Raw genomic sequence first — 15,481 nt, 5'->3', positions numbered from 1 at the left:
GGGCACGTTAAGGTGTGGAACTTTGAAGTCGTCCATCTGTTTCTGCATCAGGATGTTTCTTGAGAACACTGCGTGTGTCAGGAACTGTTTCTGGTGACTGAGTTGAAACAGATGAGCAGCAGGGATGGAAACTCCCTGTCCTTACAAACCCCCTCACCATCAGCCACAACACCTGGAATCGAATGTTAGCTCTGTCACTGGTGGCCGGGCTGAGTCTCGCCCATCAACCACGAGTGTATAAAGGGGCCTTGGTAGTGCTTCCGTGAAGGTGGGCGCAGTGACAGATGTGAAGTACTTTACATGGGGCTCGGGCTCCAAGATCCTTGTCATCAGTTGTCCCTTTGCCCTCTGGGATCCTCAGTGGGTGCCTGCTTGTTGGCTCAGACACAGGTCTGAGCAGCCTCTGTCTGAGGTCCTTTCAGGTAACAGGGCAGGCTGGGGTTCCATGGCCCCGGTTCTCTGCCTTCTTTTATTTAGTTAGCAGCCACCCAGAATTAGCCCTTGTTCAAAAATAACTACTATTACCATCTTGTTTTGCTTACCTGGGTGACAGACTAACATTTGTTTCTCTCTTCCTCTTTCAGATTGTTTAGTGTAATTTTGGAACAATTAACCAAAGAAACAGAAGGCGGGAATCACTCTAGTGGCAAATCAGGAGGCTTTGATGTCAAAGCCCTCCGTGCCTTCCGAGTGTTAAGACCGCTTCGACTTGTATCAGGAGTGCCCAGTAAGTACATTTTGCTTCCTACCCCTAGAAGGACTTGCCTTTCCCCCTTTCCAGGGTAGATCCTGGGAGCAGGAAACAGTCCTCTGCGGGGAGTCGTCCTGTCCTTACTGGGGGCCTGATAGCAGCAGGCCTTCTCCGATGCAGAGTACTGAAGCTTGCACCATCCATGTGGCTCTCTGCGACATTCCCAACAGAGTGCAGGTGGCATTTATTGTCATCTGCTTTCAGTTGAGAGAGGCTAGGTGGCAGTCGGAAACCTGGGCTTCCAGCTTCCCATCGCTTGCTCAGTTCTGTGCTCTGATGAGAGCTGGTGGTTTTCTCCTCCCAAGCCCGCCTCGCCTTGAAGGGGTAGCTGAATTGAAGTTGGAGGCTTTTGAGCGGGGAGCAGCAGGATAGCTGCACTTCAGGCCTACAGCTAGCCATGACACCTGTCCCGTTCTGAGAAGGGGAATGACATGTTTTCCGCATGTCAGCCAGTGCCTGGCCCTGCTTGTCTCCTGAGTCTAACCTCTGGTCACGTTAAATCTCACCTGGGCTGGGAAGGGAAAGGTCTCGCTAAGAAGCCTGCTTGGCCTCTGCCTCACGAGCTCTGCCCTTGGCAAGACTACCTTTTCTGGGGCCTTGAGAGTGTGGACATCCTTCTGCCTGTCCTCGACTGTGCTCTGAGCAGGTAGGGTACTCAGAGCTGGCACAGGAGACAGGACTGCTGGGCGCACCCACTTTCCACAGCTTATAAAGCCCTCAGAATACCGAGTCTCTTCCTCCCAGAATGTCCTCATGAAGTTTTATTAAACCCTAGGCACTCAGAACGCACCAAACCCCTCTGGAAAAAAAAAAAAGAAAATACTACATTTCCAAATTTAACATCTAAAATGTAGGAAGTGGTGCTCTAAGTGTACTTATTTTTCCAGATGGCTCATTTATTTTCATTGAAAAAGATCAGTGCAAGTCAAAAACCACAGAACTGTCTGGAAGCAATCGAGAGGAACGGAAATACCTTGGCAATGGCTGGCGCCATTAAATGTAACTTGATGAAATGGAGGGCTTAGTGAGCAAATACACTCCTTCGGATTGAGTTGTCACAGCTTAATCTAATTTCAAAGTAACCATGACAGCCTTTCCCCCTTAAGAGCAAATGACAGGACACCTGCCTGTGGCGTGCGCTGCGTGCAGACCTGGAGCTGTGGCTGGTGCGTGCGTGAGCGGCCCTTGCCAGCGAGGACTCTTGGCCCCTTGGGCTGAGGAGGCTTCTATAGAAGGGTTAGTGCTCTGTAAACCCTGCAGGACAGCCTTCTGCTCAGGCCTCCCCCAAGACACAAGGCCGTTTGGAATCTGTGGTGGTCTGCGTCTCACTCTGTTACAGGTCACAGAGACAAGCGAGGCTCTGACCATAGTAAGCCTGTCTTTCAGCTGCTCCTGTCAGGAGCATTTTAGATCCAGCAGGCATGGGAGAGAGGAATCAAGGCCGTCAGGTCATGCTGTTCTTAGCTGCCGTCTTGGTGATTTTCTTGGTCGATCCAGCACCTGAAATCATTGGAAATGCCCAAGACTGTTTGCCTATACTTATAAGGCACTGTCTTCTCACTCCTGAAGATGGGTGTGTGTGTGTGCGTGTGTGTATGTGTGTGTGTATGTGTGTATGTGTGTGTGTGTATGTGTGTTTATGTGTGTGTGTATGTGTGTGTATGTGTGTGCATGTGTGTGTATGTGTGTGTGTATGTGTGTATGTGTGTGTGTGAGTGTGTGTTTATATGTGTGTGTATCTGTGTATGTGGGTATGGTATATGTGTGTGTGTGCAGGTGTGTGTGTGTGTGCAAGTGTGTGTGTGTGTGCAAGTGTGTGTGTGTGTGTGTGTGTATGATTTGTGGACTTTGGTGAATCTTTGAGGACTTACATTCTATTACCTGATAAATGTTTATCCAAGTCTAAAAGCACCAGGTATGGTGGTTCTGTCTCAAACAAAAGAAAGAACAAAACTAGAATCCAAGACCATAAAAATGGGGAAGGGCATTGAAGACCCTCTGGCCAGTTCTCACTGTCTCTCAGAGGAGCTCAGGAAGGCCAATTTGGACGTTACAACTTCTGAGCTCTCGGAAGTGAAAGGGAGCCACCCAGGGCCCAGGTCTCCTCACCCCTGCATGGCATCCTTCCCCTGTCTTCGTGGCGTGCATGTTGAGCGTGTCCCCAAGGAGCAGAATGTAAGAAAGCATATGCACTCGGTTTGAGATGCAACTTGATACTCTCTCATAAGCTTGACTGATCTACAATACAGTAGTCGCACTAATCAATATATTCCTGAGACCAGTGGCTCACTGCAGTGGAGTTTAAGAGCTAACTCTTCGGTGCTTTGGAACGGTCCATTCATGTTTTAAAGAAGAAAACTAAAAAAAGAAAACTATCAAAATAGTAGCCAAGAAACCCTGTCCATGTATATGGGATCCAGTGCTTCCCCACGTCTGTTCATTGCCTGCAATGGACAAAACAAACAAACAAACAAAACATTAAAAATCATCTTGTCGGTCTTGTTTGCAAAAGAAACCATTTGAACATTTAAAGACAGGCCCAGAATTTTAGCCATAAAGAAGGCTTTTGGGAGTCAGTGTCTTGCTGGCCAGAATCTTGTCAGCCCTCCCTCTGCCTCTCCCCACTGGTGTTTAACGAGGGAGGCATATGAGGGCCTCTTTCCTTTTTCTTGGCTTGTTCCAGCTGCAGCGTTGTTTTAACGCGAGGATCTCAGCGTCGTGTGTTCCTTCTTTCTCGGAATAAATATTGGGAAAATAGGAGGAAGAAAGACAAAGGGACCAAGTAACTGATTGGAAGCAAGCCGAGGCCGTGAGTGGTGGGGGTGGAGCTCGGTACTAACCACTGAGCCTGGCAGCCCAGGTCTAGTGCAGCAGGCTCTGGGCTCCTTTCCGTTCTAGTCCCTCACTGTTACTGTGTCAGTACCTGCACCACCACAGCAGCTCTGAGTCCCTCGTGTCTCAAGACCACATTTTAGCTGCAGGACACCGCACCCTAACATTGTACTGAGCATCCAACTCCACCTTTCTAAGTCCCTCAGCCTTCTGCTGCCCCTGCGTGTCTCTATCCTAGAAGGACCATCTCTAGAAACACATGGAGGGATTTTTTTCTTTTGGGGTCTGATGGGGGACAGGTGAGATCTGTCCCTGACCCTCTCCTAAGGCACTTTCCCTTCACCCCTCCCTGCGGTTGAAGTCAGACCCCAGGTTTCTCTACCTTCCAGCCTCCCCGGAGCCCCACCTCTCTTCCCAGTCCTTCGTCTGCCTTTCACGCTGATTGCTGTCCGCTCACTCGCTCTCTCTGAGGCAACGTTCCCTAATAGACTGGGGTCTGACTCCCAGAACTGAGTGGCTGTGCCCTCTTTGCTAATGGCCTTTATGACTAGCTGTGATAACACTCACCCCCACTCCAGCTCACTGTGACACCCGGGTTCTCTGCCCAGGCCTTCCTGTGGGAATCTGTCTTCAGACTCAGATGAATGGGAAGCTACCTTATGTCCTCTATCCTCACCCTATCCTGTGACAGTGTTTTCAGCCCTCTTTAATTTTCTGTTTGCCGTTGCTCTTAACTTAACGCTACATTCGTATGTTTACCCCTAGACTGTAAGCTCTTCGGGAGTGTCACTTGTTGTAATCTTTATATTGATCGAGGCTCTAAACCCTGTATTTTGTAGATAGCAAATATTCAGGTGGTTTTTGTTTCAATGGATACAAAAGTTAGTGCATGCGTGAATGAGTGATTTAAATACTGGCAACACCTCTCTGGGTCTTGGTTTTGCCATCTGTCTAGTGAAGGAGTCGGACAAAATGATCTGTGCAAATCCCTTCTTAGCTCATCTCATATCGAGGGTTAGTATTAATTAACGTCTCTGAAACATCTCTAAATTTTATTACTGCACGTCACAAGTAGAGCAAGCATCATTAGGAAATGTATTTATGGCTCGTTTGAGCGTCTTCTTTACTCACACATGGTTTTCCTCCCTCCTAGGTTTACAAGTTGTTCTGAACTCCATTATAAAAGCCATGGTCCCCCTCCTCCACATAGCCCTTTTGGTGTTATTCGTAATTATCATCTATGCGATTATAGGGTTGGAACTTTTTATTGGAAAAATGCACAAAACCTGTTTTTTTGCTGACTCAGGTGAGTAGTGACCGTTCTCTGCTTTGTTTAGGGGGAGGCGCTGCTGCCCCGGGCCTTCCCCTCCCATCTGTTGCCTCTTTCTGTGTAGATTGTGTGGAGGATGGCTCATCCTGCTTCCCATACCTATCCCCTATGGAAAGTGTCCTAGCGGATAGGGTGGGGGCCCTGCACGAGGCAAGGCAGGTAACCCCGTTGTTCTCTGTCAGCCTAAGAGAGGCACTGGGGACGAGAATGGAGAGTGGTGGGTGGTGGTGACCAGAAGAAACTGAGTTCTGCTGGTGAGGGGACATTCCATGCAGTCCTGGGCGGCAAGGGTGCCGGTGCTGGGTGTGGTGGGTTTGGGCAAGGGTCCTGGTTGTTCCTCTTCTGAGTCATGCCTCTGCTTCTTTTCTCTCTAGATATAGTAGCTGAAGAGGACCCAGCTCCATGCGCGTTCTCAGGGAATGGACGCCAGTGTGCCGCCAATGGCACGGAATGTAGGAGCGGCTGGGTCGGCCCCAATGGAGGCATCACTAATTTTGACAACTTTGCCTTTGCCATGCTCACTGTGTTCCAGTGCATCACCATGGAGGGCTGGACAGATGTGCTCTACTGGGTAAGCAGCTCAAGGACAATTCCCAGCATGCTGGTCCCTTGCTAAAGGTGTCCTTGGTGTGGGCAGCTGGCCGAGAACAGAGCCCTGGAGGTCAGTTCTTCGGGAAGGGAAGCAGACCTAGACCCTCTCTTGGTGAACCCCCCACCCTCCAGCTTTAGGGGGAAGCCCCAGTGCTGAAAGGCTGCTGCCTGACTTTAACTCCTGGCCTCTTAGCCTTCAGTGTCCCCAGTACTTCTTGGGGACTTGTTTCTTACTGCAGTTGCTCCTGCCCACTAATTCCTTCTGGGAACTGGAGAAGGCCAAAGCTGTCCTGGTTAAACTCAAGAGTAACATTTCTGGAAGAAGAGGCCCCTGGACTCCCACAGTCTATACATAAAGACGGTTACTTTACTAGATCCTAAAGGGGAGGCGAGGGACACAGTGAGGGCCGCTTTCATGCATCCTATAGCTCTATGTGGCCAATCATAGCTCACTGCTAACTTTTCTCCTATCCTCCCTCCCTCACTGTCAGCCAGGCCAGGACATACCCTGCCCCCCATTCCTCTCTTGTTTGAGCCAAAGAGCTCAGCAGAGGTAACAGAAAAGCCACAATGCCAGGGCTGGTTACCATGCAGCAGGTAGATAATGTCTTGGTGACTAGGGTAGGATTCTTCTCATTCCTGGCAGAGCCAAAAGGGTTTGCTGTAAACTAAGTGCAACAGCCATTCCCTTCCCCCGGGCTTTGTTGATAGGTGGAACCTTTAAAGCTCACAGAAGTTTAGACATCATTTTTACCCCATTGTAGAGGAGTTGCTGGAAAATACAGCTTACATCACATAGATTTTGAGCCCAGATTCCAATGGATCAAACCAGTATTCTTACAGAATATTGTCCAGTTCTCAACCTGTGGTCTGTGACTCCCTTAGGTCCGATGTTTTCATTACGATTCCTAACAGTAGCAAAATTGCAGTTATGAAGTAGGATGGAAATAATTTTATGGTTGGGTGTCACCACAACATGAGGGACTACGTCCAAGGGCCACAACATTAGCAAGGTTGAGAACCACTTTCCAGGAAATTAATAGTAATTCTTGAATGGGCATCTTCTGGGTAAAAGGCTTAGAAATGGAGACGTGGCTTTTGGTAGGTTCTAAACCCTAGAAGTGATGAGGTACTTTTTAAAATCACTCTCTGCCTTCAGAGACCGCACCAAGCCTTGGGTCTTGCTTCCCTTCTCTGGTGAACACTATGCTTGTGAGACTGTAGGTGTTCCTGTCCAGCCGGCCCTCCGTATCTACAGATCCTGCGTCCATGGGGTTAACCTACATCGGACTGACCAAATGCAGACTGAAAATAATTCACACACACAAAAAAATTCATCTGCATTGGATATGTTTGGACTTGCTTTGTAACAATCCCCTAAACAATACAGTAGAGCGATGGTTCAGTGCTGTTGGGAATGAAACGTGGGCCAGAGACAACGCAAAGTCAATGGGGGGTGTGTGGATATAGGTCATATGCAAATATTGCACTAGTTTATCTAAGGGGCTTGAGCAGCTCGGGCTGGTCCCCACAGATACTGAGGGTCGGCTGTCCTAAGTAAAGAAAACATCACCAACGTGTTATAGTTCGTTTGTCCTTCATCCCTATTTCTGAGTGTTGTAGAATCATGTGTGTGTGTGTGTGTGTGTGTGTGTGTGTGTGTGTGTATGCGTGTGTGTGTGCCTGTGTGTGCCTGTGTGTGTGCATGTGTGTGCGTGTGTGTATGTGCATGTGTGTGTGCATGTGTGTATGTGCATGTGTGTGTGCGTGTGTGTGTGCGTGTGTGTGTGTGTGTGTGTGCATGTGCGTGCATATGTGTGTGTGTCTGTGGACACAAATGTTGGTTATAGCCACAAGCAATACCTTCTCCTGGAGAGAATGATGGGCATCCTCAGGCACTGAGCTCCCAGGCTGGGTAAAGTGTTGATGTCACCTGTGTCCCCTAAGCCTCATCTCCTGAGCAGAGCAAAGCCTCCATTTCATTCTTCCCCCAGAACGGCTGATAAATAGAGCATGTCATCCCCCAAAGCCCAAACTCTGCTTTTCCCTCCCCCAAACAGTAGGACTCTTTTTTTTTTCTTGTAAAACAAGTAAAGTCTGTGACTTTCTCCGCTTAGTCTTCTCTGTATTGTCACGGTGAACCGCCAGACGCCGATACAACATGCCTTGACTGACAGACGATTTTCTAGTTTATCTTACATTTTTGCACGTTGGTTCTCTCACAGAAGTCGCCCTGTTGTCACACAGAGAAAATTTCAGGAGTGTGTGAACAAAAGATGAGAAAACTTCTTGCACCCAGGAAAACCAGTTTGCATGTGCTTTTCTGAGACCTTTTCAGTATCACTCGTGACGATGAAGTGCTCTGCTGCTGCTATGACCGTAACATAGTTAATAATTGGGCATTTGAATTACATCCTGTGTGAATTAAATAACACCTTTATTGTGATGGAGGGGCGCATGTAGTTCCTCACCATTACTCTAGTCTCGATCCCTTCCTCGATCGGAGGTTTGAGATGGAGACAGTGGTGTGGAGAGACCCTGGTCCTCAGCAAGTGTCTCTAGTCCTTGAGTAGAGGCATCAACCTGTGGACTTTTTTTTTTTTTTTTTTTTTCGGAGCTGGGGGACCGAACCCAGGGCCTTGCGCTTCCTAGGCAAGCGCTCTACCACTGAGCTAAATCCCCAACCCCTACCTGTGGACTTTTTAATAAAGGCTTACGTTTGGCCTTGCAGGGGTGCGATCCCCATTCCAGTCATCAGCTCTGCCATTGAGCCTGGACCCAGCCAGGGACTAGGCGTGACCGGATGCTTATGGCCCCGTCTTGGCTGGATTTCCTTTCTAGATCCTGGAATCTGAATTCCCTATGACTTTCATACATCGTAAAATGCTCTCCCTTTTACCCTCCCCCAACCCCAAAACCCCTTAAAAACATGAAGCCCACTTTTAGCTTTTGAGAATCATATAAAAGAAAAACAGATTTGGCCTTCCGGCAGTTGTGGGACTGCTGCCTACAGTGGAGTAAAGCACACCCTCCTTACTGCTCTCTTGACTTGCTGGTGGGTTATGGATCCTCCTACAACACTAGGGGGCAGCTGAGTAATGTATTCCAGAGTGTTCTGTGAGACCTTCCTGTCTAAAGCACGTAGGGATTGTCTTTAATCACCGTTGGCTACATTTATTAGCTCATCACAGAGCTAGGCAGGAGCCAAGGAGCTAAGCTCTCCCGGTACTTTATGGGCCACAGTCAGCTGGAAGCCACCGCGTTCCAGGACAGGACATCTCCACCCAGCACAGAGCCTGGCCTGGAGCAGGTGTCAACAAATACACATCACTACTGTCCCTCTTCGACTGACCTAGCCCTTTCTGTGGGCTGTGTCAAGAGTATTTTGATCCACTCTCCTGGGACAAGAAAGGAGATTCAGTTTTAAATATCAGTTGCAAACAGATTTCCCAGTGTTTAGGTTTTTGTATAGGGTGGACGAAGTCTTTGCCTCTAGACAAATTTATATTTGGCATTCCCTAGCACACTTAGGACATAACTGTCCAGAACCGCTGGCAAATGTCTGGCAGGGTCTTGGAAAGGGCCATGCACAAAGGCACACTGGAGCCGAGCTCTTTGGAGACGTGGTAAGTTGGGACCATGAGCTAATGAGTGTCTGATGTGGATATGTGGGGGAACCAGCCCCAGCCATTGTGAGTATTCCCTCTGTGCATGAGAGCCTGTAAGCACTCAGCCCTGCTGCATCTGTGCAGGACAAAGACTGGCCCTGAGAGCTTAAGTCTCCTCTCTTCTGGCAAAGAGAAGCGTTGCACCAGCCAGTCCTGTTTAGCTCCCGCCTCCCCTCAGTGGTCTCCAGCTGCCCTTCCAGGTAACAGCGATCGGAGAACATGCAAGTCTACAGAGCACCCCTTCCTGAGAGGTTTAAATAAGATGTTCCCTTGCAGTAGAGCAGACAGCTGTTACCAGCGCCCTACTCTGAAAGCCGCCAAGGCCTGAGCAGGGCAGGTGAAGCAGATGGCCTGGTGTCAAGAGTAAGGCATCTATTGGGAGCCCTGCACTAGGGCTCTCTCCCCTCCGCCACGTACGCGCCACGTACACACCCCGCTCCAGCAGAGCCTAGACATCTCTGTCACAGGTGTTGATTTAAGGCCAAGGCTCTGGCCACCACACGAAGCAGCCTGTTTCTTCCCTACGTGTGGATTCTGAGATGAGTTTGACAGTGTCTGCTTTGGAAGAGTCGCCTTCAGCCTTCCCACTGAAATTAGTTTATCCAACTTAATTAGATCAACCCTTGGAGCCGTGGCCCCGGCTCATTCATTCCTCCAATTGCTGATGTGAGAAAGGAGAGGGTTCTATTAAGCACGTCAGTTTGCATGTGGCCAAACAGGTGTCTCATAAGGGAGTTAATGCCCTCTCCCTAGATTTCAGCAACAGATGTTAGGTGATTTTTTTTTAAATGCTCCCTTTTCCTGTTTGACTTCAGCACGAAGCAAAAATTGTGAAATGCATGAGCCTCTTTCTGTAAAGCTGAAACCTGGACACAGATAATGTGCAAAAAGGCACAGGACTTGAAACCCTGAGGGTTCACAGCTGCCGGACAGGAACAGGTTTGCCCAGACTGTTGACCAGCTGAAACTCAGGCTACTCCTGCAGAGTGGGGCCTTGAGTCCGTCTCTTCTGTCACCTGGTTAGTCCTCAGCGCCTCCTCCCTTGTGGAGGAAGTGGTTAATATTCAGCCTGTCCCACCGAACACTGCCCTGTGTTACTGGAAAGTCCCATCCAGCTGTGACCCATAAAGCACCTGTGGATCCACAGAGCACTTGTGTGCCAGCTGTTCTCTCCCAGACATTCCCCGGAAGTCTGACTCGGAGGCCATATCTAGATGAGCAGCGGAGTCAGGTGCTCCTCTGTCCCAGTCCTGCTCTTTTTTTGAACACCTGTCAGGTCAGAGTTGGGGTGGGGCAGATATAAATTAAAGCCAGGCTCTTTTAACAGGTACAGCCGAGAAACACACACACACACACACACACACACACACACACACACACACACACACACACTTCCCATGTCAACTGGTGGCCTTGGAACATTTTCTTGTTTTCTTGCTTACTTAGTAGACTAAGTATTCATTCATTAGTTCCATATTTGCATAGTTCGCTGGCTACAGATAATCCAAACCTACGGTGGGCTAGGCTTCCTGGGGTAGATAGATAGAATGATTATCTCCAAATGGACGGTGATTGTTGTTTTTTATTTATTTTGAGAGAGGTTCTCATTGTGTACCTGGCTGGCCTGAACTCCATGTAGACTACTAGGCTGGCTTTGAACTACAGATCCAGATCTGTCCCCCAGCTGCTGGATCAAAGGCGTGCGTCACCGTGCCAAGCTAGTTTTTAGGGTTTGTTGTGAGGAGTTTATAGAGTCCAGTGTTACAGGTTTGACTCTATAATTAGGACTTTTCCACCACGTTTTAAAAGCAGTTAGGACGGACTGGGATAGAGCAGCAGCTGGGCTCCAGGGAAGCGAGCGCTGGCTCCATCTTCTACCGAGGCTTGCCCTGGAAACTGCTTATCAGTCCAGAGTCCTGAGTCAGAGCCAAATCTCCTTTCTCTACCTGGGACCAGGATCTGCTGTTTGGCCTGAAGCCTATATGAGTCTTTGTTTGTGTGTGTGTGCAGGCATGCGTGTGTGTGTGTGTGTGTGTTGTGTGTGAGTATATGTGTGCATGCGTGCGTGCAAGCATGTTTGTGAGTGTGTGTGCAAGCATGTTTGTGAGTGTGTGTGAGTGTGTTGCATGTGAGTGTGTGTGAGCACGTGCATGCAAGCATGTTTGTGAGTGTGTGTGTGCAAGCATGTGTGTGAGTGTGTTGTGTGTGAGTGTGTGTTGTGAGTGTAAGTATGTGTGTGTTGTGTGTGTGCATGTGTGCATGCAAGCATGTTTGTGAGTGTGTGAGTATGTGTGTGAGTGCGTGCGTGCAAGCATGTTTGTGAGTGTGTGTGCAAGCATGTTTGTGAGTGTGTGTGTGCAAGCATGTTTGTGAGTGTGTGTGAGTATGTTATGTGTGAGTCTGTGTGTGTCGTGTGAGTGTGTGTGTATGTTGTGTGTGTGTTGTGTGTGTGAGAGTGTGTGTGTGTGCGCATGTTGTGTGTGTGTGAGTGTGTGTGTGTTTGTATGTGTGTGTGCGTGTGTGTTGGGAATGTGTAATGAATGTCTGATGGTTGCTTCTGTCTCAGTCTAAGTAAATGTTTAATCCAATGTATAGAATGTTCTCTCTAACATGACCCTCTCTCCTGACTAGATTCTCCTATTAACCCACTCCTATGAGCCCATCTTATCTCTTACAGATGAATGATGCTATGGGATTTGAATTGCCCTGGGTGTATTTTGTCAGTCTCGTCATCTTTGGGTCATTTTTCGTACTAAATCTTGTGCTTGGTGTATTGAGCGGGTAAGCTGCCTCTCTTTCATCTTGAAAGCAGAGTCCCGAGAACAGCTGCCAAGACCACACAGGCTTTGCTAGAGGGACCGGTGGCTGGGTACCACCCCTTCGCACCGCTTTCTCTTCTGCTGAGGCTTCCCAAACCAGGCTGTTTCCTGGAACCTCACCAGCTACCGTGAAAGAAAGCCACGGAGAGATTATTGACCAGGAATTAATTAATCGGTATTGTTGCTTGGGATTTAAATAATTTCCCTTGCTTGGCCTTTTGTCTGTCCTAAAATGAGATACATTTATAATTGCTTTCTTGGTCGGGATCCAAATCCAATGCTCATTAATTGGCCTACGACTGCTGCTAACTGAGAGGTCTGGACTGACGTTGGAGAGTCTCTTCCTGAAGATCTCAGCATCGGGGTTTGCCCCGCCCCTCGGAGGAGAACTGAGCCAGGGGTACAGGCTCACTCAAGCCCTTTCCTTGGAGTGTTGACCTCCACCCGAAGCCCTGAGTGGTCCTGCAGCTGCAACCAGGGCTCTGTCCTTTAGTAAATGGATAACTGATAACTGATCTCCTTACGTTTTACAGGTTAATGATGCGATAGGATGGGAGTGGCCGTGGGTGTATTTTGTTAGTCTGATCATCCTTGGCTCATTTTTCGTCCTTAACCTGGTTCTTGGTGTCCTTAGTGGGTAAGCAGTTGGATCCCTGTTGCACATTCTCCCCACGCCACGTGGGAGGCAGCCCTGTGTGTCTCCCTCCCAGCTGCTCCCTGGTAACTTCTCTGCATGCCTTTGGACTCTGATGTCCCCTCTGTGTGTTGCTTTTAGATTGAATTGTGATTCTTTCTGGCTGTATCTGTCTGTGAGATTCTGTGTTTCTGATGCCTGCCAAGCACTGTTAACTTAATGAAAATGTTTCCCTTAGAGGTGAATTACAAGCAAATAAAAGGCTTCCTAGCTTTGTTTTTTTTTCCCCCAGGGAGGGACTTTGGTCTCTTGTGGGTTTCATTCCATTAGTACATGACCCGGCCCTCATTAGTCACTCCCAGAGCATTGTAAATAGTGGTGTTTCAGATTTTGTGGTAAAGCCTAGATTGGTACATAAATATCCAGCAGTTTCAAGCCCTGGCTTCCTGAGGTCGGGACGTTGGGTTAGCCTGGCTTATCACTATGTGAGCTGTGCTTCTGACTTAGTGTTTGTCTTGTCAGAGTGATGTTTGCCTTTTACAGCCATATCTATCCCATTATTTGGTCACCATTTTAAAAATTCATTTTGTTTAATGCCTATCCCTGGATTTACCCTGCGTCCATCAGGTTCAGCAGAGATGGGTTTGGGAAGGGCCTTGGGCTGTAGGGCTGTGCCCTACAGTGGTGGGAGGCAGTGTTCTAAAGGCCCCGTGAGCAGATGAGAATGTCAGAATGTCTGAAGGGCTCCAGGAAGTGGGGTATCCCCATCGAAGTGGGGCTGGGGCTCTCTCAAAAGCAGTTCCATAAGTGGGGGTTGATTTTGACCAGAAAAACGTTGTGGGTTTCTCACCATTAGAGTCTTATTGAATTCTACCTGTGGTACTGTCTTATGATTAGGATAAAATATTTAATTAAGAATTGTATTCAATTTTAAATGAGGTTACTAAAATACCTTGTCTTAAGAATTCAATATGTAATGTTTACAATATGTACAATTTGAAAAATTAAGGAATAATAATATAAGTCAACTTCTAACCCAAAACAAAGCCAACAGCAACACATACACGCCATCAGTACTGCATACAGTCCTTGCCCCCAACAGCCTAGAAGACACCCACGCGCCCTCCCTTTGACCCGAGTCACTGCACTGAGTCTAGACTTTCTGAGGAAGTCGCACTGATAGACTTGATCCTAAGTGAGCTTATCTGCTCACTCGCTTTATCTTGCTCCTTAGAGGCTGTGTCTCAGGGCCACGGTATCGTCACGTGTGCTGAGTTAAGTGAGCTTTACCTCGTCTGCGGAGACGCTGTCTTTCGCAGAGCAGAAGGCAAAGCCCAGTTAGCCACCTTAACCACTCCGTTCACCTTCCTCTAAACCTGCCTTGCCGTGAATTGAGTGCAATCAGTTCTATACCATGGGATTCACAGTCTTTAGTCCCTTACCTAGTAGTGGCCCTGGAGCAGTCCCTCCCTCCCTCTAGTGAGAAGAAAATGGAGGGAAGGAATGGTTGAACCGGGGAGGGGAGGAAACAACGGCACCCAGAACCCGTCTGAACTCTCTACCACATTGCCAACTTTAAAAGACCTTCCTCCTTGACTTCATTGTTCATTTTGGTCTCTCTCTCTCTCTCTCTCTCTCTCTCTCTCTCTCTCTCTCTCTCTCTCTCATTTTTGAAACAGTGTCTCAACTCTGTAGCTCAGGCTAGCTTAGAACTTACTGTATAGCCCAGACAGGTCTTGTACTCAAAATGGTTCTCCTGAGTGCTGGGCTTAAAGGCATGAGCTTCCTCCCCCAGCTATAAGACCTTCCTCCTCTTGAGCCTCTGTGACCTGAAGTTGGGGTCAGGTTGGTTAGAGCGGCAGTTTTAGTTGGAGAAACTTTGCCACAGGAACTACCCATACAAGGCCAGCACCCGCAACTGTGTTGTGAGTTGCTTGGCGCCCCGTATCTCCTGAACCCAACTAAACTGACGGGGGCCATGGGAACCACTAATTTTAACAGTGCCAGTGACATGCCTTATCTGTGGCTCTCCCTCCCTGGGCAGGGACTGTTGCCTCTGGCGTGATAAAGCAGAGATATAAGCCAGCCAAATCCTGAGGTGTTTAAAAAAGCAGAAGATGGGGCAGAAGTTCACTGTAATGACAGGGCCTCCATGTGAAGTCTAGTCGGAGGACCGCAAAGCCAGAGGCTTAAAAAAGCACAGATTCTCATCTAACAGTTTACTAAAGTGTATCTTGAGGGGAAATAACGAGTTTTTGAAAGGCACTATTTTCTTCAAAGAAAACTATAAAGGAGAAACCAAATGGTACCTGAATGCTAAGAAGCAAACCTAAGACTTGTTGACGATTTTATCTGTCAGCTCATGCTGGGCCCAGACTCCTCCAGGGTGCACGCTCCTCTCCTCCCTCCCACCCCAAGCCTCTTGGGTAAGAAATGCTGGAGCAGGCTCTCCAGGTGGAGTCGGAGCTGGGTCTGCAAAGCTCTTTGACCACCATTCTCCAAGTTCCTGATGAAGGCCTGGCTCTGGGCCAGAGGCCAGGGGTGCCAAGGTGTCCAAAGCACAGACTCCAGCCTTAGGCTCAGTCTGGAGCCCGAGCTGTGCAGCAAGTCCACAGCTAGTAGAGTTGCAGGCTGTCGGAGGGGAGACCGCCTGGGCCCTCAGGGCCTGCACTGCCTCCCAGGGTTCCCTGCACTTCTCCCACTGCCTGGGCCCTTGTCCCCAGACACAGTCTTTGCTGTTATTGTTCAAGCAAACTTCAAATCGTTACTGTAATCTTAGGGTTCTTCATAGCATTCTTTTTTAGGAAACATCAGAAGTGTTGTAAAGCTAGGACACAAAATGTCAGAAGACATTTC

At 48.5% G+C, this 15,481-nt stretch overlaps 1 protein-coding gene across 3 annotated transcripts in view; it reads left to right on the top strand.

Moving 5' to 3' along the window:
• The window catches only part of Cacna1d (calcium voltage-gated channel subunit alpha1 D), a 293,823-nt gene that overhangs the window by 157,687 nt on the left and 120,655 nt on the right, over window positions 1-15,481 (top strand). For 2 of the 3 annotated variants that reach the window (XM_032919474.1, XM_032919472.1), the window contains exons 5-8: window positions 585-727; window positions 4,737-4,889; window positions 5,288-5,484; window positions 11,850-11,953. In XM_032919474.1, coding sequence (XP_032775365.1) covers window positions 585-727; window positions 4,737-4,889; window positions 5,288-5,484; window positions 11,850-11,953 — 597 coding nt within the window. Of the gene's footprint in view, window positions 1-584; window positions 728-4,736; window positions 4,890-5,287; window positions 5,485-11,849; window positions 11,954-12,524; window positions 12,629-15,481 lie in introns of all 3 variants that reach the window. The other variant, XM_032919473.1, reaches the window with a different exon arrangement.

Source organism: Rattus rattus, chromosome 13 (assembly GCF_011064425.1).
Source record: "Rattus rattus isolate New Zealand chromosome 13, Rrattus_CSIRO_v1, whole genome shotgun sequence".
NCBI classification, from domain to species: Eukaryota; Metazoa; Chordata; class Mammalia; order Rodentia; family Muridae; genus Rattus; species Rattus rattus.
This window is presented reverse-complemented; position numbering and strand designations above follow the sequence as displayed.